Source organism: Thalia democratica, chromosome 5, assembly GCF_965202585.1.
Source record: "Thalia democratica chromosome 5, ktThaDemo2.hap1.1, whole genome shotgun sequence".
Lineage (NCBI taxonomy): Eukaryota > Metazoa > Chordata > Thaliacea > Salpida > Salpidae > Thalia > Thalia democratica.
In genome coordinates this window covers 48,739,345-48,764,746 of record NC_139169.1, presented here as the reverse complement: position 1 = coordinate 48,764,746, position 25,402 = coordinate 48,739,345, and the positions used below count along the sequence as shown (strand labels likewise).

Sequence of the window (25,402 nt, the reverse complement as noted above, 5' to 3'; positions counted from 1 at the left end):
AAACTGTAAAAAAAAAACGACATATGCTACATGTTAGAAGAAACAAAAGTCTAAAACTTTTAAAATGAATGCACATCACGGTCAGAAATTCAGACAATACAATTTTTTTTTAATGTTTAAGATGCAATAAATAAAAAAGTAATGAATTAAAAAATTAAACTACTCATGTAGGTCTGCATAGCAAGATTAAGAGGATAAAGTGTATTTGTTTTTTAGCATATATTAATTAAGATAATTAACAATAACCCAGATTATTAAAATATATAAATTATAGAAATTTTCTGTTATTGAGTTGTCTGAATTTGAACAGTCGTGCACCCAAAGACTACTAGTTTATCTAAGTCTATAGAAGCGAGCTAGCAACAAAAAAAATTGGTTAAAAGTATAGCTACTAGCTAGTCTGATTAGCACAACTGCAGAAAATATTATTTTTAGAACCGCTAGATTTAGATATGATTCATTTATAACAGAAATATTTTTTTAAAAGCTTAATTTGTCTACAACCTTTTTGCTATAACGTTATAGCCAAATGACATCATCATATCTTTTAACTGAAGCGTAGTTGCCTTTTTTGCTAGTCCAATCCAAGAGTTTGCAATTAATCTTTTTCACAGCCTTGACATCATAAATTAAGTTTATTTGAGTTTAGTGGTTCTAATCTTACAACTCATTGCTTTAATTTGTCAAGACTTAACTTATGACCAAAATGATATATCTGTAAAAAGCTATAGGATTTACATATTTTTGAGATTTACCTATGATTATGATTGACAATGATTCGATCATTGTTAATGATCAGCATTTGTTCTAAAAAGAATTCAGTATACAATTTAAACATAACTTCTTTAAAGTGTTAGGGTCGGAACTTCGGAAGCAGATGTTAGGCTTTCGAACTTTTTTAATCAAAACAATCTGCAAACGAGGTAAAGTATGTTAATAACTTCTAAACCTTTATCCCTAATCATTTTAAACCAAAATTTAAACATATACCCTTTTCCCTTACCAAAAATTAAATCGAAGAAAAAATATTTTTAATTAAAATAAAAAATAAAAATTACTAGTTAATCAGAAGCACTTTAGATTTGCAGTAGACAGCAAGTAATAAAGTGTCACTGTAAAAAGAGCCAAATTATGTTCCTTAAAATTACCTAATTTGAGTCTCTAGCTGTTAAAATTTAAATGATGTTGTGATATTCTTTTTCCAGTTTATTATTTCTTTTAAAATATATGACCCATACAAGTTTTACCTAAATTCTTGCTATTTGAGGGATTTCTTGCTCATGTGCTAAGAGTTTAGGTAAAACTTGTATGGGTCATATATTTTAAAAGCAATAATAAACTGGAAAAAAAATATCACAACATCATAAAACATAACCATACAAATCTGTTAAAAATAAGAATTATTAAAAAAGTATTTTATTTTTGCATAAAAAGTTGTATATCTGAAAAATGAAAATCATGCAAAATTAGAATTTTTCTGAAAAGTTTATTCAGGCTTATGGTACAAAAAAAAATTGAAAAAAAAAGTTACAACATCAGTAAACTTATTTTAATAAGTATGCTTAAAAAAAAAATTGAAAAAAAATTATGATTTTTGGAGAAAAGGTTGTATAAATAAAAAAGTAGAAAAAAAAACAACATTTTTAAATGGGCCCCACTCAAAAATTCAAACCTCAATTCAATGAATTTTTTTGAATTAAAGACAAAGGACCATTCTTTAGAATAAAAAAAAAATATTAGCTATTAAGATAAGGAAAATAATTGTGTCTAAAGTTTGAACATTTTTATAAAATTCCTGAAAAAGCTTTCAAGCTAAGTCCATGATAAGGAGCAGACAATTTTATTCTATTATTTTTAAAAAATACTTAATATATAACTTCTATTATTATGAATTGCCTTGCAAATAAAATTTGTGCTAAGTTAAAAGTGAATTCTTCTCAAGAATTTAAAAAATACACCATCAACCCATAGTTATTTTAGTTAAATTTTCTTAATGATTATTATTGTTTAGATTTTATTTAAAGTAATGTTTTAAACTAATTTCAGACCTTTACTTCCCTAAAAAGCTCATAGTACTGTTAACTGGTCAAAAGGATATGATACATGAGTTTTTATGAAAGATTTACAGAAAATAATATTATGAGAATTCTTCGTACAATGCTTGGAACTAGGAAAATGTTCTATGTGTTTATTTTACTTATTTTGACAGTTCTTTGTTACCTAACAATATCTTACCATCAAATAACTTGTCCTACTAAAGATCTTTATGAAAAGTCTTCTGACAACAAAGGTGAGTTTAGTAATTGTCAATGAATCATAACTTTGACAATTGGTTTAAATTAAAAAGTAAATATTGTCCTAAAAATAAGTTTTCATCTACAAAATTGGTAACTTATCAAAATATTTTCTTATTTTTTTTTTCAGTTTTTAACTAGCATTATGTATAATAATTTCCACTTGCTCAGTAAAATTAAATAAAAATATTTCTGTTTTATCTTCACTTAATTTATCTTATTCTTAAATGATTTTTTAACTTAAATACTAAAAAACATTAATTATAGTCTATTAGTAATAGTATGTATTTATATATCAATGAATCTTTGTATACATTTTCAAAACTAAGCTAAAGTATATGTGAGTATTATTGCTTCAAGTTGAAGTTTCTATTCTTTTAAATATAGAACTAAAGTTTTTATGTTCATGTACTGATGTGTAAATCTTAATTAATTTTTGTATTTATACCTGATTGTACATACATTTTCTAGTACCTACCGTTTAGCTAAACTAATGATATATTAAGATAAATAATTTTCTGTTAAATTTTTAGTTTATTCTTAAAATACCCAAGATACAAAATATGTTACAAAAATCATTGTTTTCCTCAAATTTTTTTTTTGTTACATGAAATTTGTGTAAGTTGTTTTTTTGTAAATAATGTAACAATTAAAAGAATAAAAAATTTTTGAATATTTGGTCATTTAGAATTATATAATTAAAATTTTAACACTTAATGTGAAGAAGTAATTTTTAATTTATAAAAACTAATGTCTAACTATATAAAACTATAAATTTAAGCCCTTGTTAACAAAAGATCTTAGCAAAACAAGTTCACTGGAGTATATAATAATAACAAATTATACAGTATCCTTTCATTATTACACTAACACATGTTTATGTCCCTGAAACATATGTTAGTAATAAAGAAAGGATGCTGTATAATTTGTTAAAATTAAAAATTAATGTCAATGTAGTTTGTATTATCTCTAAAACATAGTTTTAGAAAAACTATTGTTAAACAGGAATATCCTTAAAAGAGCTTGAAAAACTAAAACAAGATTGGTTGGAAGAGTATAAGGAACATGAAAAAGAAGAACAGATTGCTGATGAACCTCCAATACTCAATGGAGATAACAACAAAGTCATGTTACCACTTGAGTGTGTGATCAATGGGAAGCAAACTGTAAAGTGTTATAAAGAAGAAAATGTTGATGATGAAAACGGTGTGTACTTGTTTGTATTAGTCAAATTAAAGAAATCAATTTTTTGTTGACTTATCATTTATTAATTAAAATAAGAATTTTCTACAGTTTTAAACATACAATCTTAATTGTATTAAAAAGGCTTAATAACAAAATATCTATAAAACTAATTTAATTTATAGTAAATAATGTTAATTTAATTTATATATGTATTTAATAAACTATTTACTAATTACGAGATAATTTAAAAAAAGGTTACAATATCTTTTGACTCTAACTTGAAAGCTTTAAGTATATACCATAAGGTTGTTTTTAATAGACAGATAAAGTCAATAAATTTTTAAGATATAATCAGTTTTGTGAAAATTTTCCTATACAAACGTTAGAAAGAGAATATTTTTACAGTTAAAAATAAAAATAATTAAAATAAAATAACTAAAAATCTATCTCTTCCTAAACTTTTAAGCAAATTACTTAAACTTTTAAGACTATTTTCTAACATTGTTTTTAATTTTAAAATCAACAACTTTTTTGATTTTTTTTATATAAAGCAATATATTTCAAAAATTTTAAAAACAATTTTTTTACAATTTGATCTTATTTTATATAGTTTTTCTTAAGCTAAAAGATGCTTTTTACAGATTTAAAAACTTCAAAATATTTTTTGAGATATAGCCGGTTAAAGTTGGAGGCAACAATAGGTTCCTTATGGGAAGCCCAAACTAAAACAGCAAAAATAGACTATTTCACTAAAAATCTATCTTCTCCTACGTTTTTTGAGATAACCACTTCAAAATTTCAGGAAGAGTTCCTTGATATATTTAGAAATTTCTGTCAGAAGGAGTTTAAAAGAAATAAGAAAATGAAAAAATTTTATACAAAAACATAAAAAAATTTTTTTTTTGTTTTTTGTTATAATGTTTATATTTTTCAATTATTTTAAATTTATTCCCCTATGCCCTAAAGCAATTTATTTTTTATTAATATTAAAAATTTTTGAAGTTATTTTTGAGTTACAAGCAATGAAAGTTGAAGACCTCAAAAGGTTTTATGGAAAGTTGAAACTAAAAAGGCAAAGATGACTATGCATTAAAAATCTATCTTTCCTACAAATTAAAAAAAATATTTTGAAAAATTTCTCAGTCTAACCTTTTAAAGTTTTAGAAAATCTATCTGAAGGAAATTTTAATTTTTTTTTTAAGTATTCAAAAAAAGGCCTTTTTTCTATGCTTTGCCATAAATTATTTATTTTTTATTAATTAAAATATTTTACTATAGTGTTAATTTCAATTAATAGAAAAATATTCTGCCTTTTTTGTTTTACCTATGCTTTAATACAGAACTTTAATGTTAAATAATAAAATTAAATGGTAATAACATAAACAGTAAAATGAATTGAGTTTTCTTTATAATTTTGTTCTTATATTTTAATTATCCTTCTATCAGTGCTTATAGTATATAATCATAGACTTATCAGGTAAAATTCTAGTTAGAAGCAAGTAAAATGTATTTCAAAATTAATGTATTAATTAAGGGGGGGAGGGTCCACCTTGATTTTTACAAGTTGAACTTATTTTGTACAGTTTAATCTGAGCTATCAGACGTTTTAACCGCTTAACAAAAATTCTAAGTAATTTTCAAGATATAAACAATGTAAGTCTGTGACCTCAGTAGGTTCCTAATGAAAGGCACAAACTAAAAAAGCAACAAAAGACTAGTTCACTAAAATCTATCTCCTCTTTAATTTATTTTACCATTCATATTTAAATTTTCTCAGTAAGTCCATTATTAATACTTAAGTCGATTTTTTGCAGAATGTCTTTAATTAAAAAAAATTAAAATGTTATTATAAAAAACAACCTATTTTTTTGTTAGTTTTTTTATCTAAAATTTTGATTTTTCAATAGTTTTAAAAACAAAATTTTAAATGTCCTTTAAGTTGTAAAGAAATATTTTGTTAAAAATTAAAGTTTCTAGCTCTAAAAATGAAGGAGGAATTTAGTGAATTTTTAAAGTTACAAGAAAATTGACCTTGAAAATTTAATTTGCGTTCCATACGTTTGTATTGGAAACACTTTACAAAAACGTCTATACCTAAAAAATCTAGTTGAATTTATTTATTTTATAAAAACTGGCTTGTAGTTTATACTTAAAGCTTTCTAATTTTTGTAAAAAAAATATGTCGGACTTCCTTACAACCTTTTGAAAGTATGGAGTAAAGATCAATAGTCTTTTTTAAGGAGAGGCGCTGGGCATATAAGATTGAAAAGTCATTAGTAGGCCACAGTTTTTAAAAAAGTTTTAGAATTTTTGAAAAAAAGTATAGACTAATGTTATTTTACTTATTTACATAACAAATTTGGTGTGTAAAGTGCTTAAAATAACTAGGAATAAATTAAAGTCATGCTCATAGTAATTTAAAAATAAAATCAAACTATATAGTTGCGCAACAAGTATTAAAAAGTTGTGCCACAAACTAACTTTTTTGTTTTTCTAATAAACATGGGTGCGCCTTCCCTTGTGGTCTCAATCAACTTCTTCTCTATAAACAACTTGTTGTAAACCTTGCATTTAAAATGTTGCTTTTTGGTCTACCTTTAAGGGTTAGAAAGGAGTGCAGTCTGTGTAGGAAAATGTTTGTTGTATTATTTGCTTTAAAACTTTTTAGCTTTCCGTGCTGCTGCCTTAAGTACACCTTGTTGTTGTGCTTCTTCTCAAAAGTTAGGCTGTAATACAGGGGACAACTCTTAAACTTTATATCAATAGATCCACTACCTGCTAGTAGGAAATTACATCTTAATGTCCTTCTAAATCCAAAAGGTATTTTAAGCCCATAATGTTGCTGATTAGTTTTTTTTTCTTATACAAACCCATTTCTCTTGAAGCTCATCATGATGTGAATCCAATAATTTACAATATCAATATTTTTTTTCACAACTATCACACATACAGCAAGCTGGAAAACACTTATGCCTTTCACTTTCTAAAGCACAACTATTGTTGCTGTAAGCAAAGTTATAACTAATGTTTAGCATGTAAATGTATTCCTCTAACAAGCTTAGACCACTAGATCTTCTACTTGGATATTCCTTATTGACCAACTTCAAAATAGAAATTAAATACTCCTTATAATCAAATGTTTCAGGTTGACTGGATGGTTCACATTGACTGGATGTTTCATGTTGACTGATAGCTCCCAAAATACTGGGTCTTTTAAATCTTCGATTTTCGAACTGACTAGATGCTCAAATTTTAAAACTGGATATTCCACTTTGATAGCTTGAATCTTTGATGTCAATCATTGGACTTTCTTTTTCAACCATTGGAACATTGATTATAGCCACCAACTTTATTATTTCAGCTACACATTTCTCAAATTTTGTCAATGATCATTTGCAAGCACAATATCACATAGTTTGTTTTTGCTTATTAGATTAAGGGTATGGGGGGTCAAACATTTTTTTTAAAGCAAATTTAACATTAGACCTTATACGTAAGCTTCTGGCACGTTTCTGCATACTTGCAGAAACGTATACTTTTGTGCGAAAACATTTCAGTAACATTATAATTATAATTTCAGAAACATTATAATTTCGTTTTTTGTACTATTAAAGATTATTTTTGCAGGTGTTTACATGCCCTGGACATTTCTTAAAAGTTACTACGAAGTTTACGGCAAAATGAAGAATTACGACAGCTATAATCGATTTGAGTTCAATCAAAATTATGCAAAGGTTAAATTGTAAAGTCTTATTTGTAATTAGTGGTTGATAGTTGTTGTGTTTGATTTATTATTTGAATTTCAAACTATATAGGTTTTATTTTATAAGTTGATTAACGGTTTATAAACCAAATACAGTGATGGCATTACCTAGCCTAGTCAGGCTAACTTAAGCTAGCTCAAAATTAAAAAAATACTTTCCCAGCTCACAATAGTATAAATTTCTCTAACCTAAACTATGTTTTTATGGCATAGAGTATATTTTATATTAAAATTTATACAGGTTTGCCGCATCACCTGGAATCCTGGAAAAACCTGGAATTTTAAAATTTAAGTATTAAAACCTGGAATTTTAACAATTTTCACATGTTCAGCAGTAAAATTTCAATTTGACTCAAAAAATCTATCATATAAATAGAAATTTTTTGTTATCATCAATATTTTTTTATTAAAAAATATATTTAAAGTAGCTTTAAAATATCTTTTCAATATTTTTATACTATTTAACACAGTTTCTTACATTAATCTTTTTTTAACTAAAAATAGACCAAAAAATGTGTACTTTTAAAAACCAGGAAGAAAATTGGAAAACCTGGAAAAAAAATTGAAAAAATGAGTGGCAACCCTGTTTATAGTAAAATTTTAAATTAATTGTACCTATAGTTTAAAAATTGTTAATTTTTATAGTAGACTCAATAAGAAGTTAAACTTATACTTACTTAAAAATATAAACTTAACAAAAATTCAACAAATAGTTTTGGTATTTAATAAATTGACAAGAGTTGTTACAATTTTTACTTAGTTATATATACTTAAAGGGGTATTTTCATATAAAATTGATGTTTTAAATAAATATATCAAATACACATGCTGTAATAGCTGGTATGTTTTATTGATTAAAGTTGAAAATATGACTGTTAAAATACATTAATTTATACATATTGATATTTCCATATCAGAAATCTCATACTTTTTAATCGAAATATTCAAAATTTCAAGCTAAATGTTTATTAATAAAGATCCTAGCGAAGTAAATTCTGCAATATATGATAAAAATATATTTTCACAGTAAATTTATTATTTTATTTATTGTTTTTATTAAATATTGAAATAATGGTTTTTCCATTATAAAAATCACAATTTTTATACATTAAAGTTTATTGCAAACAAAATACAAAATAGAAGTACTTTTCGGACACGCTCTTCAGTATTTTTTCGTGTCAAAACAAGCTGAAATAATGATTTACGGATAAAAACTAATAAAACTAAGTATTTAAGAAAACAAATTAAATTTAACACAATAGTAATAATTAACAAATTAAGGCAATCGTTTAATCAGAAATAATATAAATGTAACACAACTTTACTAATCAACTAATTTAAGTTCAACGAAATTAAACAAAATGGTCGAATAAACAAATTTCTTTTGCTTACAGAGATCTGGCTTTAAGCTTAAAATGTATATAGCTTCTAAAGTTTTTAGGTGAAATTCATTACGAGCAACTGATATTATTTTGAAGTGATCCACTTTATAGTTTTCGACACACTTAGGATTAGTAATCAGGTGTTGGCCAATCGCTGAACTACTATTTAGTTTTTTCAAATCATCAAATTTCTTTTCATCGTTACATGACTTTATCTTGTTTAAAAGGTTTTTTGGTATGTGTTGGTTAATTCTTGCAATCAAATTGTTACTCGTTCTACCCACGTATGTCCGGTATACCTTAAGTTGCCATACAGTCAGAATACAGTTTTGCATAATAATTTGAAGAAAATAGTAGAAAATGGCTATAGATCTGTTAATTTACGAATAGTATACTCAACCAATAAACTGTTTCAGATTAAAAACAAAGATAAATTACCCACCCTAAACACCAGCAATGTAATTTATAAATTTGTATGTTTATGTAAAAAAACATACGTGGGTAGAACGAGTAACAATTTGATTGCAAGAATTAACCAACACATACCAAAAAACCTTTTAAACAAGATAAAGTCATGTAACGATGAAAAGAAATTTGATGATTTGAAAAAACTAAATAGTAGTTCAGCGATTGGCCAACACCTGATTACTAATCCTAAGTGTGTCGAAAACTATAAAGTGGATCACTTCAAAATAATATCAGTTGCTCGTAATGAATTTCACCTAAAAACTTTAGAAGCTATATACATTTTAAGCTTAAAGCCAGATCTCTGTAAACAAAAGAAATTTGTTTATTCGACCATTTTGTTTAATTCGTTGAACTTAAATTAGTTGATTAGTAAAGTTGTGTTACATTTATATTATTTCTGATTAAACGATTGCCTTAATTTGTTAATTATTACTATTGTGTTAAATTTAATTTGTTTTCTTAAATACTTAGTTTTATTAGTTTTTATCAGTAAATCATTATTTCAGCTTGTTTTGACACGAAAAAATACTGAAGAGCGTGTCCGAAAAGTACTCCTATTTTGTATTTTGTTTGCAATAAACTTTTATTAAATAATATATCAGCGAAAATGCTTCGCTAGGATATTTATTAACAAACAATTAGTTTAAATTTTTAAATATTTTACTTTCTTCACTGTGAGTGTTTAAAGGATCTTTTTATGATGTTTGTTGATACTAATGGTAGAAGCAACATACTAGAGCTTATAAAATTCCATGGCTCGTTTAAGAACATAGTTCAATAAAGAACAAGTATTGTAGAAATTTATTTTAATTATTATTGTATTTGAATTTATCAATTCTGTCAGTTATACTTGAGTCAATTGGTAGTTGTACAATACAGTAGACTACCGCTTAAGTACGCACTTTTTTCGGTACGCACTCCGCCTTAAGTACGCACTTATCCAAAAATACAAAAAAATTCTAAATTTTTTATAATTTTTTTAAATATTTATACCAAATTTAAATAAACAAATAATCTGAATAATTGCTTTCACAGATTTTTATTCATCAAAATAAAGGATGTTATATTAGAACTTCTAAGAAGTTCCAGTTTTTTTTGCCTAAATTTTCAATCATCAAGTTTTTCCAGATTATTTTATGTTTCCAGGTAGAATGGCCAACCTGCTGAGTTAGCCTAAGACTTTCACAATTTTTATACTAGGGTGAGTAATCCTGAGTAGTCTAAGTGGCCTGAGATTGTGACAGCCCTGTTATTAAATATTAATAAACTAAATACTAATGTAGTGGTTGCAGAAAAGTAAAAATAATGCTGATATTTGAGCTGTAATGCTATAAAATAAATAAATCTAGATGACAAAGTTAAAAAAACCAACAAATACAACATAGTTAAGTCATAATTTAATTTAAATGTACACACATTGATCTTTTGAAAATGTTTGGTAAACACAATGTAGTTTGGTACTTTCCCTTTAACAAAACAAAATATGTGGCTAGTTGTAAGAAAAATAACAAACAACTAAATTTCATATTATACTATGTCATCAAAAAGTACGCACTACACGTGCTAAGTACGCACTTTTTGGTCGGGTTCAATTTGCGTACTTAAGCGGTAGTCTACTGTATATTTAATTTTATAAAGACCTAACGTGAAAATAAATTGTGCTGGAGACGCTTTACTCTCTAGTTTAACTTTTTTTATTTTTTTAAAGATAACAACTTTGTAGTAGTTTTAAATCTCATTGATTATACTAATAAAATGTGTTTTACTCTCTCAAAATAGAAGTGTTTATACTTTTATTGTAGGAAGTAAAAAAAATGCCCAGCAAGTACAATTTCAAAGGGGTTTTCATGACTTTTGAGTCTTATAACGTTGAAGTAAGAGATAGAGTCAAATGCATTTCTGCTAGAAAAGGTTAGTATTGAAGATAAGCATAAACAATTTATTACATGATAATAGTTAATGTTATTGATAAAAAATAAATAAATTGTTTCGATAAAACCATAAGTTAAGGCCATAGGGGGGGGGGGGGGGGGGTAAACCATGTTTTTTACAAGTTGATCTAATTTTATAGAGTTTTTTTCTAAGCTTCAAGATGCTTTTTATTGTTTTTAAAAATTCGAATTATTTTTTGAGATATGACCAGTCAAAGTCGGGCCGCATAATAGATTCCCCATAGGAAGGGAAAACTAAAACAGCGGAAAAAGACTATTTCATTTAAAATCTATCTCCTCCTACATTTTTCAAGCAATCTTTCTCAAACTTTTACAGTCTAATCTTTATACAATAACAAAAAAACGTTACTTTGGAATTTAAAAAAATTTATTTAAAAATGAATTTTTTTGAAAAAAAAACACTTTATTTTTTTAATTTTTGTGATAAAAATTATATTTTTCTAAAATTATTTAAATTCTAAAGTAACGTTTTTTCCTTTTATTATAAGGAACGTTTCCTGAAAATTTGAAGAAGATTGCTTGAAAAATGAAGGAAGAGATAGATTTTTAGTAAACTTTTAAATTTCCGAGAAAATTGACCTCGAAAAATTTGCGGTCCATACGTTTATATTGGAAAATTTTTACAAAAAGTTAAATATCTCAAAAGTTAAATGATATTTTTAAATTCTATAAAAACTGGCTTGTAGTTTATACTTAAAGCTTTCATATAAAAGTCAAAGTTTATTAAAAAAAAAAAATTAACCCCCTATGGCCTTAACTTTGTTCTAAACTTTTACAAGGTTTTTAAAGTTTCAAAAACATACACTACTCAAAAAAAATACTTTGCATCTAAATTTACATAAAAAGTTGTTAAGCTATACTAATTAGATGTACAAGTTTTTAAAATTACTATAGTGATTAATTACTTATTAATCAAGTTAAGCAATAAAGCTATATGTAACACTTGAAAATATAATAAAAAATATTTATCTCACTAAACCTACATAGGAACTTTATAAAATTTAGGAGTCCAAATATCAGATTTCTATTGTTTAATTAAAGTTTTAAGTGTAATCTTTTTTTGAATAGATTTTAACTGTATATTTGAAGTTTAATACTTTTTTAAATAAAGTTAAATAAAGGTATATTAAGAATAAGAATTAAGTATAAGAAATAAATTAAGAAGTATTATATAATTGATAAAATAAGTTTAGGTTATAAATAAAAAATAGCAGATATTTGATAACTTTGTTTTGATCTGCATTAACTACCCTTATGCTTATGTATGATTTTATTTGCGGAAATTGGTAAAAAAAAGGTTTATTTGTTTGTTAAAAATAAGCTTTAAATTAGTCTTGAAAAAAATTACCATGATTTGATAAAAACTATATAAAGTTTAAGAACATATAGGTGTCCAAAATTTTTTTTTACAAAAATTAATATTGGTTCTTAATTCAAATTTTAGAGTATATACGATAAAATACTTCTGATGGAACTACAAATTTCAGCTAACTTTTGAGACATAACATTTTATTTAAAAAAATTTGTTACAACCATATGATATAAAAAAATTTTAAAGCAAATTTTCTCCGAATTTTAAAAAATTTTCTAAAAATCAATATTCTCCTCCATTTTTAGATCATTTTAATTTAAACAAACTTTTCAAAACTTATTAAAAACTATTCTGAGAAAAATATAAAAGAATTGTTCAAAAACTGATAGATTTTTAGTGAAATAGTCTATTTTTTCTCTTCTAGTTTGCGTTTTCAGTAAAGAACCTATTGAACGCTCTAAATTTAATCGCCTCTATCTCTAAAGTTATTTTGAATTTTTTATAGTACTTGTATTGACAATAATTGCTATTAGCTTCTAAAGCTAAAATTAGAAATAGTTTTTATTTAATAATTTAGATTAATTTCCTTAAAAATATATCGAACGGTTTTTTCTTAAATAACTGCAGGTCGCGAGGAAATTTCTGAAAACTGTCTTGTTTTTTATAAAAGTCTGCCAACCTCTGGATTAAAGCAATGATAAGAATATTATTTTGTCATTAAGATGTTATAAAACTGTTAAGAATTTTTATAAAACATTTTTATGCGCAAAATGTTCTAAATAAAGTACTGAAGTATTAAAAAACTTAAGGCGTTCCAGTGTCGACCCAATGGGGTCCAAAAGGCTATTTTTATCCAATACAAATTGCCCAGTTCGGACTATCTCACTACAGTAAAAACATTGTCCAAAAGCCGCCTCAAATTTCTCAATATGGTGCTACACTTGTTAGTTTATTTATAAGTAATAAAAAGTTTGGTTCTTCTACCAAGCTTGAATAACTTAATTAAATAGAAATAATAATAATAAAGTGGTCTACGTAATCCTAAAATTTGTATCCGAATACTATTTTAAAATTAGGATCTGGCTGGATCCGAATGTAAAAAGGCATTATCCGGCCGGATCCAAACCCGAATACTAGGATTCGGTAGATCATTAATAATTATACTGAATTTATCATATTATACTGTTTGCTTAGTTTTATATTTCATTCCAGGGTAACTGGAAGTCGCTTAGCTCATCAACAAAAGTTCAATCAATTAAAGATAATGTTCTGGGTGATGTTGTTCACATCACTTCAAAAGGTTTGCTAATGTCTATGTAAATACTTTAGGATAAAGTTGACAACTTAACAGGAATAATCTTGTTTATTGTTTTTACTATGTTAAAGTTTGATTTAGACAACAATGATTTTGAATTTATTAGTTTATAGTATCTAATATGGGTTAAATGCAAAATAAGTGTGTATCAAGAACTGGTAATGAATTACTTATTAGAATAATGTGACAAAACTAAGCTATTTTATCAAATGTTCTGTGTAGATAAATATTTTTGATCATTGTGCTGCTTATTTAAATGCCCATTACTGAAGTTTAAGTTAAATTTAAATATTTGCTGGTGTGCTGCTATAGTAGTTTTGATTCAATTCTTAGTGTTTAGGGTGATATCTATTGATCTATACTGTATAAGTTGGACATTTCAAAGCATTACTATTCGGATTTTTGTTTTTAGTTCGTAGAAATTGTTATTTAACTTTTTGAAGTTATTACAGGGTTGCCACTTTACCTGGAAACCTGGAAAAACCTGTAATTTGACAATTTAGGCAAAAATAACCTGGAAAAACCTGGAATTTGAGATATTTTGAAAAAAGCCTGGAAAAATTTGGAATTTTGATGAAAAAACCTGGAATTTTAAATAATTTTGATATTTTTAGTAGTAAAAATTTGATTTGACACAAAAAATCTATCATATAAATAAATTTTCTTTGTTATCATCAAAAGTTTTTTTATAAAAAAACCTATAAATGTAACTTTACAGTATCTTTTCAATGTTTTTATACTATTAAACACAGTTTCTTATGCAGAAATTAGCTTAAAACTAAATATAGATCCAAAAATGTTTACTTTTAAAAACCTGGAAGAAATTTGGAAAACCTAGAAAAAATTTGGAAAAAAGAGTGGCAACCCTGTTATTAGTTATGACAAAAATATATATAATTAAAATATAGACTTTTTAATAGTAATGTTTAAACAGATAAACAAATGAACGGAGCAACCCTATCCATAGGTAATACCATTGAGCATGTGATAAGTTTAGGCTTAAAGTTTAAGGGAAATGGAAGTGTACAAGTTAATATTGACACAAAAGATGGAGGTGTTAGACAACAATATAAAATTATTTACACCACTCAAAAGTTTGTAAATATTTAAGTATAATTTATTTTTATAACATAAATTTCAGGTTAAACAATCTTTAGAGTTTTGCAATTGCATTTTTAATAATTTATAGTACTAAACTTTTGCTTCTAAATTATCTAATTATAGATTCAAATTTAATAACTATAAGATTCTAAAAAAAATTTTCAACTATTTAACATTTAACTAATTGTACGATGTTTTAGTAAAAGCATACATTAATTAATAAATTTTTTATGACTCCGATAACAAACATTTTAAATAATTTAAGGTATAATTTTAAAAGGTGAATTCCTACACTGTTTCTTTCTTAATTTTATTAAAATATATTGATGAAAGTGCTATTTACAAATAATAAGGTGTATTATTTAAAAAATACAAAATTGTTATAATTTTTATGAAAGGATTATGTTTGAGGTTAAATTTGAATAGATAGATGACTTTACTAAAAGTATATTTTGTCCAGAAATTATGTTGAAAAAAAAACTTTATACCGCAAAATGAATTTAATATAAGTTTATATGTTTAATTGAAAATGTATTTCTTTTTTGTTACATTGAAAAAAAAATTCTAACTGACAACAGAAATAGACATTCTAAAGTTTTGGCCTACTTTTTAACGTTTTCTTAAATTAGCAAGGAACGTTTGTTGGTACACTTAATTTATTGGTACTACTCATCATAATAAAATCCTACCTTATTTAATTACTATCTTATAAACACTAAATTTTATCTGAGACTACTTTATATAAGTCAGACAAGACAGTTTGAATAATGTATCTATTACAAAAAAGAATCACAAAACACTTTTACAGAATGTAAGTTATTTTTATAAATAACTTAGAATAAATAAGATTTAATAACAATTTTAGTTTAATGAAAAATATTTCAAAACTTTAAATAATGTGAACAATAAAATTTTTAAAAAACTCTAAAACAACTAAGTATTGTTTAATCAATACTCTTATATTTACACCATAGAATATGCTATTAAAATACAACACTAGTACTACAAATGAGTCTAATTAAAACTTTAAACAAGATCTAAATACCACTTCTGTATCACTATTATACAAGTCATCTCTTTGTTATGTCTTAAGTGCAATTACATTAGAATTTACACTTGGGCTCATTTCGTAAAACTCATCATTTAAAATTAAACAATAAAATGGCATATGAAAGCTGCATTCCATTACAAATTAATAAGAAACTCACTTATAGTATTACATTAAAATTTTCAGCTTCTAAATAAAAAAGGGGTTGAAAACTTGGTTCTTCATTAGAAAACTTAAAAGATTTTTGATTTATATATTATTATTATTATGTTTGTTATTAGTAGTCACTCGATTTACTTAAATTTTAACTGTTTCTAAAATAATTTGAAAATTCTTGATAAAAGAAAAGTTTTATTAGGTTTATCCTCTGCGAAAGCAGTAAAATTGTGTTACTATTAAAAAGCAACATGTAAGATAAAACTTTTGTAAATAGTATTGCAAATTTTCTTGAAATCTTGTGTTTAAAATTATGTATCTTTTTTTGCACTGCATTAAGTCGTAAAAAGAGATAAGATCTTTAAATAAGAAATACACTTTTTATTTTTTAACAATCAAATAAGAACTTTAAATGTTATTTTAATGTTTTTAAAACTTATTTTTTCAACCTATTTGTTTATAACCTGTAAATAAACAAAATACATGAAAATCAACAGCTCAATTTAAAATTTTAAATAAATTAGGGTGCTTTAAAATAAGTTTATAGTTTATGAAACTTTGAGATGTTATGCTATGTGCTAAATGTTCTTAATTGATAAAACTAGACTAGGTTAAGATTTATAAAAAAAATTTTTTTTTAATTTTTTTTGTGGAAATGTTAAGGAAATTGGTAAGTAGTATAAGTAAATAAGTTTTTAGTGTGTTTGATTAGGCTTTATTACTAGTTTTATTTTATTTCAATAAATATTTTTTTTTTCATTTCAAGCTTGTTAGATATGAAGTTGGCTTTAGTCTAGCTGTATTAACTACTGCTTTATATACTCGTCTAAGGTATTTATAACTTTCTTAACTAAAGATTTAAGGAATAAAAAATGTATATTAAGTGTTATTGCTTATAACTATTTAAAATCATAGTCTACGACTCTAGGTTATGTTGAAAACTCTTGAAATTAATAAAAATAATTCCGTAATAAATATTATTCTTAATTGTATTTTTATTGTAAAAGTATAACTTTACTTGTTCTTATAAGTTATTAAATTTTAGACATGAAAAATTTAAAAGACAAAATTAAATTTATAGTTTTATGATTGGATTTGATAAGAAAAAGAACGAAATAACATACGGCATTGGAACGTCTCAAGATTGGATGACTTTAACTAGAGATTTGCTAATTGATCTTAGAAAGGGAAAGAGTTACAGCAAGACTAGTAAAAGCGTTAAGAAACAGAGTATAGTCATTACAAAGGTTTAGATTACTTCGTGAACTAAAATCAAAGTTTATTATTTTTAGTATATATTAGTGATCTACCGGATCTAACTATCTGGATACAGATCAGGCCGGATCCTAATTTAAAAATAAATATTTTACCTATGATGTTGAAAACATTTTAAAACTTGTAAAAGCCAAAATTTAAAAATGATAGTATACTAAAAATCTAAATACTTAAAGAATTTTTTTTGACGTTAAGAGTACTGTAAAAAATAGTTTTAGATTCATGATTAAATTTCGATACACAACAACAAGATATTTTAATAAGTTAATTGAAAATAGACATAACTTACTATGCTTAAAGCTCTTTAAATTAGTAAATTGACTGATTATCTTTAATAATAACGAAAATAGTTTTTAGAGGTTTGTAGAGACTATAATTATGTCTCTTAATTAAATAAGCTATTATAAAATATGCTTTTTCTTAATTAAATATGCTAATTAAGTATTAAAATTTAAGTTTATTTGTTAAAGTTAACTAATAATAGGTTTAAATTGGATAATCCGCTTAAAACTCTAAAATTAGCAGAAATGCGTAATTAATTCTAACGGTGTTTCGATTAACGTTTTAAATAAATTGAACACTCTTTTTAGTAAACTATATCAACTAGTTTTAAGAATTTTTTGCGAATATTAGTTTTTGGTTCAACCATAAAAATGGAATTGTTACCATTTTTTCATATATTTCTTTGGGAATGGGTCAGATATTCACGAAAAAACTTTTGCATAAACGGATACTTTTGCAAGAAAACACTTTTGCACGAAGATATTTTTGCGCGAAGGGTCAATTTTGCACAAAAGTAAAAACAAGTAATAAAAAGAATAATATAAAAAAATTGCTGACTATGGGCCAGGGTTATGGGTAAAAGTGATTGTAAAAAATAAAAATAAATTAAATTATATGAAAAAAAAAAAAAAAAGAAATTAGTAAACTTAATTAATATTCAAGATTAAAAACAAGTTTTTTTATTATTTTATTAAGTTTTCAGTCTTATACAGCAAAATTTACTTTCATACCAAGACCAATATATTATTTACTAAGAATGTATTAAAGTTGTTCATTTTGGTTTTAAAGAAGTATAACTTTTTGGTTATAAAATTGTCTTATCGAATACTAGCATGTCAAACTTACGCCATTTTTTAACTTTGCACACCTATACAAACATTAAATAGAAGTCATATAACTCGAAAAACTAAAATAGGGCCTCTCTTTATTTTCTTCTTAGGCTAGATAACATAAAGTAGAAAATTTACAAAAAATATTTTCATAAATTTAGAAACAGTTTTACAACAATTTAGTAAACATTTTGTAACTGAATGTTTTGTTAATGTTCTAGTTCACATTAGTATTTGAGCACTTTAATATTGTCTAGTGAGACTTTTTTAGTCTTTGAATTTTAGACTGAAGGTTATTTTTAAGGGTTTTTGTAAGCAACATTTAAAAGAATATTTACGTTTTTTCTTAAATCTAAGCATTTTAAGATAATAAGTATAAAGTTGTAAAGTTCTTGTTCTAAATCAACTGTCTTATTTTTCGACGTATCCGTATAAGTTTTCGACAGTCTCACTCTACCGAGAGCTTTTGGTCTAATGATCTTAAGTTTTATGATCAAGAATTTATTTTAACTTAGCTTGCCTCACGGCACATTAAAGTCCAAGCCTTAGCTCTAAAGACTATTTCCGATGCTTACTTTGATTTTTATGTTTTTATTTTTTGTCTGTATATATTTTTTAAGTTAGTTTCTTATTAGTTTTAATTAGTTTAAACTAAGGTAGCTTGATAAAAATGAATACCATAGTTAGTAAATAATTAAAAATTATTTACTTTTAAATAAAAATGATTGATTATTGTCAAAACTAGTCGTTTGAATTAAGCTAAATTTTTAATTAAATGGGGTTTCAAAATTTTATATCTAGTATCCGGATCCGACCGGTTATTGCCTTTTCAGATCTGCCGGATCTCAATTGAAAAAAAGTTATAATTTTTAATTGGTAGATCAGTAGATATATATATATATATATTTATTTTGTAAACTTTTGCCCAGCGGTTATATATCGCAAAAAAGTATTTTACTGTATTTCTGTAAAAGATTGTACACTGCTTGTAAAAATTATTACGACTTATTGTTTTTATAGTACTTTTTTTGTGCTCTAGATTTGAAGTTAAAAAATATTGTTAAAAGTAACTAGTTAAAGAACTTCATACTATTATTTATAAGAAGTGTGTTTTTAATATTTAAACTTTTTATCTCCATTGGAACATTTCAATCTGTTTTATTTTAAAGATAATTGTGTTTAAAATAGTAAATTAAATTTGTTTAAGTTTTCATATTGTTTTATTTCTACATTTTTAATTTATATAAGTTACTTCAGCTTAATTTGTAGCTAATTTACTTCTTCTTTAGATGTTTTCAAAAACCTCAAACTCTAGTCTGACGCCGGCTAATTTGTAGTTACTCAGCCCGTTATTTCGCATTAAATACAAAGCGACCTTCTTCATATCACTATTTGTATCTTAAAATGATTTGTTTTAAATGTACGTAATTTACAACTTACTCAAGCTTTTATGAAATTTTATTAAAACTCGGATAGTTCTTTTATCGTTTTCAAAGACTTAAGTAATTAAATTAAGCCTTTTTTTTCTTTTTTAATACATTTGTTTCAGATTAATCAATTTTTTTTTACTTAGTTTTTGAATTTTTTGTAGTGTAACTCCTTTTAGTTTTAAGTTGTACTGTTAAATTTTTTTTTATGGTATTGTAGGCTTAAATAACACAACGAGCCTGACTCGAACACTTTTCAGTTATTCAGGCTGTATTTTATTTTGCTTCAAAGAGTAGCAACTATGTATGTTTTACAGAAACTGTATAAAAGTTTGTACAACTGTGTTTGACTTCTATTTACCAAAACTAAAATAACAAAGAATATTTTGATTTTCTGGTGGTTATTTTATAAAACTCGAACTAATTTAAACTTGTTTTGCAAATCTAAGACCGGTTCCAAATGAAACTTAGATTTAAATTACATAATAACATGTACTCAAATTATTAAAAATTATAATCTTTCAGTTCATTTTTTTAATTTTAAACGTTAAAAGGGTTCAGTAGATCACTAAATATATAACACATTTTATAAGCTTGACCTATAAAACAAGCCAGTATATAAACATTCATTCATGCTAGATTTGGTAGAGTCTAATATTTTAATTCTAAGGGTGGCAAAGCCGTAGTGAGCGTTATCGATCTTGTTATCTATCCATAAACAAAATAAACGTAAAGTTATTGAATTGCAGGTTGCAAAAGTTTTGTTTTACGGTGACGTGATGGTCCATAATTTGACAATTTCCACATACAATCACATGGAGCACTTCAGAGATGCAGTAAATTGGATGCATAGTAACCAGGATCAATTGTCAGGGGGTTGGCGAAATATGGTTGAAAGAAAGTTACCTGGGTTTGAAACTCTTAAGCCTGGTTGGATTTCAGCAATGGGACAGGGACAAGCCATGAGTTTGCTTGTTAGAGGTTAGATGTATTTTTTTATAAAAAGTGTTTTAGAAATTTATATTACAAGACTAATTGTTTCAAACGTGATTACTTAGTTTGAAACGTATGCTGAAAGAAAATTGTTTATAGATTTACTGAAAAAAAGTAAAACATTTGAGTAAATCTATAAATTTTGGACTTTAGAAATTATAGTTTGCACAAATTTGAAAAACTATCTGTTATCTTTTTTTTTTGCTCTTATAAGTAATAGTTTTTATATGATTCAAATTTTACAGTAATTCTATTACTAATATTTCAAGTTTTTCAATGCAGGTATCTTTAAAGTTAAGAAATACAAAAACTTAAAGAAATAGAAAAACAAAAAATTACCTATTTGTTTTTGAATACTTTTAAAATTCCAACATTCAAAGTCTTTTAAACTGTATAAATAAAATTTCCTAAAAAATTGAGATCTATAGTTCAAAAAATTAAGGAAAAATTAAGTTCGATAAAAAGTGGCTTGTAGTTTATATTTAAAGCTTTTGTAAAAATACCAATGTTATTTTTTGTAAAATAAAAAATGTTGGACTTTCCTATGACTTCGATAGTAAACTCAAAAATATTTTAGTTACAAGAATCATGTTTTATACTTTAATAATTTTTTGTTGGAGTTTCTTTATATTTTTATATACTTTTCAATGGTTTTCAACTGAAATAAAATTTCTAGTTTATTTTTTATCAAGTTTTTATACTTTCCAACACTTAGCTATATGTAAGAAATAAAAAAAATTCATTAAATTAATTCAACCTTTTAAATTTATTTTTTAGAATAAAATAACTAAATTTTTGCTACTCTTGTTTTTTATTATGCTTTACTTACCGTTTTATTTAAGTTAATTAAAAATTTCTGCAAAAAATAAAGTATGAAATTTTATTTTTGCTTTATAAAAGTTTATTTTAGTGATATAGTTCAGTCTAACTTTATAAGATACACATATTTATTTAACAGTAAGCACATTTATATACTTTATAATGTAAAAATGTATCAATCAAGCTGTGTGGTATAAGGTGATACAGTAACTAATAAAAATTGATAGGTTATCATTTATACAAAAACCATTCTTACATCTCTTCACTGAGTAAAGCTTTGAAACCTTTTACTTTGCCAAGCAACAAGGGTGGAGTGAGAGCTATTTTCATGGAAAAGTATCCTTGGTATGAAGAATACCCGGTTACACCGTCTTTGTTTGTTCTCAATGGATTTCTCTATTCACTAATAGGTTAAAAAGTTTTTTTTTACAGAAATGTTCGCTTGTTTCTATATTAAGAAGAAAGACGTTGATTTTTTGAATATTTTATTAAAATTTACCTAAGTTTATATAAATTCTGAGTAACTTAAATTATCATACTCTATAGTTCTATACAACAAATTTTATTTTCATTTAGTATCAAACCAATACTTTATAAAACTTCTAGTTTTTGAAGCATCAGTTTAATTTAAAAGTTTTTAAAGATACATGGATAATTTAATAAAATAATACAGATTATAGTACTCAAAAAAATAATTAATATAAAAATTTACCCCTTAAATAAAACACTTTTTTTTTTAAACAAAAAACTTATATTCACTTTTGAGCACTCTTTTTTGTTTTGTTTTTTGTTTAGTAAAGATAAACGATACATTTGTATTTTGAATATTTGTATACTTTTAGTATGTTTGCCAAAAAACATCGAATTTGAGAAATTTTGACAAAAATGACTAAAATTTTGAATGAAAATCACAAAAAAAATTGGAAAAGCCTGTATAAAATAATTACATGTAAAGTAACGAATTTTTTCATTAAAAGTTGCTTTTAAAGTAGCTTCACAGTATCTTATTAATGTTTTATACAAGTATTTAAGATAGCCTTTTTTAACTTAAAGCTAATTTTATACTAAACTTGGACCAAAAAACTTGATTTTAAAAAAGAAATTCAGAAGACTTGGAAAAAACTTAACAAAAACCTTAGCCAACCCTGTTTTAAACATAAAAAATTTATATTGTAAATAAATTTGGTTTTAGGTTTGTATGACTTCAAAACTTTGATTGAAGAGAAGTTTTTTCATAGTGGAAAAATTTCACAAGCCATTTTAGAAAGTTTTAAAGATACTCACGACGTAGATTTGCAAGCTAGCTACGAACTGGTTAGTCATATTGTTTTTTATTAAGCTTAATTTATCATAAAAAAGTTTTTAGTATATTTTAAGAAACATTTTTAAAAAGTTTATATAAGCTTATGTTATCGGTATGATTTCAAAGTTGGTCATATAGAACTAAAAACTACTGTTATTTGAATACTATTTAAAGATGACTTTTACGATCTGAACGTTTTTTTACAGCCTAATAGAGTAATTAATTTTGTAACAGGTGAGTAGGCTTTACAGCGAGGGAATAACATCAGCTAGTAAAATGCTTCCACTGTATGATGGTGGTAGCAGATCTTTTTACGACCTTCGCCATTTCGTTCAAGGTGTCCAACCAAATATTGCTAGATGGGATTACCATGCTACTCATTTGTCACAGCTCGCTCTTATTATGACCATCAGTGATGATCCTGTCTTTGAACGGTTTTACCAATATTGGCAAGACTACACCAAAGGAAAAGTGGCAGATCATAACTAAGAAATTATATAAAAAAATTGTAGTAATTAAAATGTGTGTGATTATTTTTTAAGAGATTGTATAATTAAATGTATTTCCCTAGTATTGTTTTTATGCGTGAAGGCAGTTATATACGCAAAGTTATTCATCAAATGATCTTTAAAACTGTTTTTTGTTACTGTCAACAAACTTCAAGTGTTCAATAAAAAAAACTTTTCATTAAGTATTTCTAATAATACCTTTCTAAAACTATAAGTTCGTTCATGGTTTTATATAAGTCTCTATCTTAATAAAATTGATGACTAAGGCAAAAACTAAAAAAAATTATACTGCTTCTTTTGAGCTTTGTATACTAGGTTTTTATTGTTTTTTAATTCATGTGTTAAGTAAACTATTATTTATTGTCTGTTAAAAAGTTTAAATTTAATAACTTTTTATTAAAAAACTTTTTTGCTGTATCAGAAATGATAATTTTCGTTTAAAAACATTAAAAAACTCAAATGTACTATAATTTTCAAATACAATTAAATATCAGTTAGATTTTAAAGTAGTAGTTGAACTTTTATGCGTTAGATTTTTTATTTTTATTACTTTCCATTTTACTTAAAAAAAATATTTTATGTGTTTTATGAAAAGTTCATTAAGCTTTTCAGTGCCTTTTATTTATGGAAGAAAAATACGTCCTTTATACTAAAAAATTGTTTTTTGAAAAGCTTTGGTTTACTACTAGTATTACATATTAGTTTTCCAGACAAGTTTTTTAAACTTTTACTAATTTTGTAAAGCATAAAATAGCAGTTCATTTTACTTTTATTAACAAAGTAAAAAGTATTTTGGTTCATGCTTTACCATTTTCAAACTAAAATGTTTCAGAAAAACTACTCGTTAATGTTGTTTTTTTTTATTTTTCACAAAGCTTTCAGGTACAAAAAAGTTTATATCCTTATCAAGTGATAAATTAAAGTGTTATTGCAAAGTAAGCTGTTAAAAAAAGTTTTTTAAACATAAAAAACAGGATTTTCGTAACAGTTTAAAAGCTTGAAGAAAGAGTCTTAATATACGAGCATAATTTTTAGTGATAAACGTGCATTACTTTTTATATCAATATTATACTACTGAATTGCTTTTATACAATTTCAATATCATAGTATATTCAATAATTCTGTTATTTATTGCACTTTTAATACGCATTATACAAATTGCTATTTCAATCTATTTATCTTTGCGTGTTAGGAAATTTTCTCTTACGTTTATGTTGGAACTAAAAGCACTAAGTTTAACAGTTTTCTTCTCTTAAGTTGAACTTTATTTTTGCAATAGACAGTGTTTATGAATTCGTCTCTATTAAAAAGATATGTAAAGATATTAAGGTTAAAAACCAGTCTGTTAACTTTAAAAAAAAACATTTTATGAAAAATAATTATTATAGTTTTTTAGCACTTAACAGTTATAAGTTGATCACAATTTGTTTACTATTTTTAATTTTATTATCAATCAGTCTTCTTAGTTGTTTAATTTAGTCATATATTTAAAACATTTTTGATTACGAAATTAAGATTTTATATTTTGTCCTGTTTTCTTCTTATTTTAGCTTATTTCGGACTTTTTTTACAAGTGTTTAATGCTAGTAATAATGAGTATGTTATAAACTAAACTTTTTTATCTAATGACAATTGTCAATAAGTAAAATGTCAATTATAGTCAACTTTATACTAAGTTACACCATATGATACACTAAAATAATTCTGCCTTATTTTATTTTGCTTGGCCAAAATTATTTTTTTACGACGTGTTGAAACTTTTTTTTCGTACTTCAAAAAAAAAAATTAATTAAACACAATGCTTAAACTGAATTTTTATAATATTTAAAAAAATTTAAGCAGTTAAGTGCAATGTTTTGGTTTTGTAGAGTATTATCATTAAAATGACAGAAGTATTATAATGTAGTGTAATAGGTTTACTATAATTTCTAACTCGCTATCATTTCTAACCTGATCATTTCTAACCCGATTATTTCTAACCCGATCAT

The 25,402-nt window shown here is 24.7% G+C and overlaps 1 protein-coding gene across 1 annotated transcript; it reads left to right on the top strand.

The window, feature by feature from the left end:
* The first annotated feature begins 1,909 nt into the window (after positions 1-1,909).
* Positions 1,910-25,051, top strand: LOC145837229 (D-glucuronyl C5-epimerase B-like). Its single transcript, XM_082945020.1, has 12 exons — positions 1,910-2,290; positions 3,300-3,500; positions 7,107-7,213; positions 10,895-11,003; positions 13,166-13,299; positions 13,569-13,656; positions 14,606-14,765; positions 17,058-17,223; positions 20,540-20,771; positions 21,830-22,012; positions 22,795-22,916; positions 23,140-25,051. The coding sequence occupies exons 1-12, from the start codon at positions 2,104-2,106 to the stop codon at positions 23,392-23,394; spliced, it is 1,944 nt and encodes a 647-aa protein (XP_082801146.1). The 5' UTR covers positions 1,910-2,103; the 3' UTR covers positions 23,395-25,051.
* The last annotated feature ends 351 nt before the right edge of the window (positions 25,052-25,402 follow it).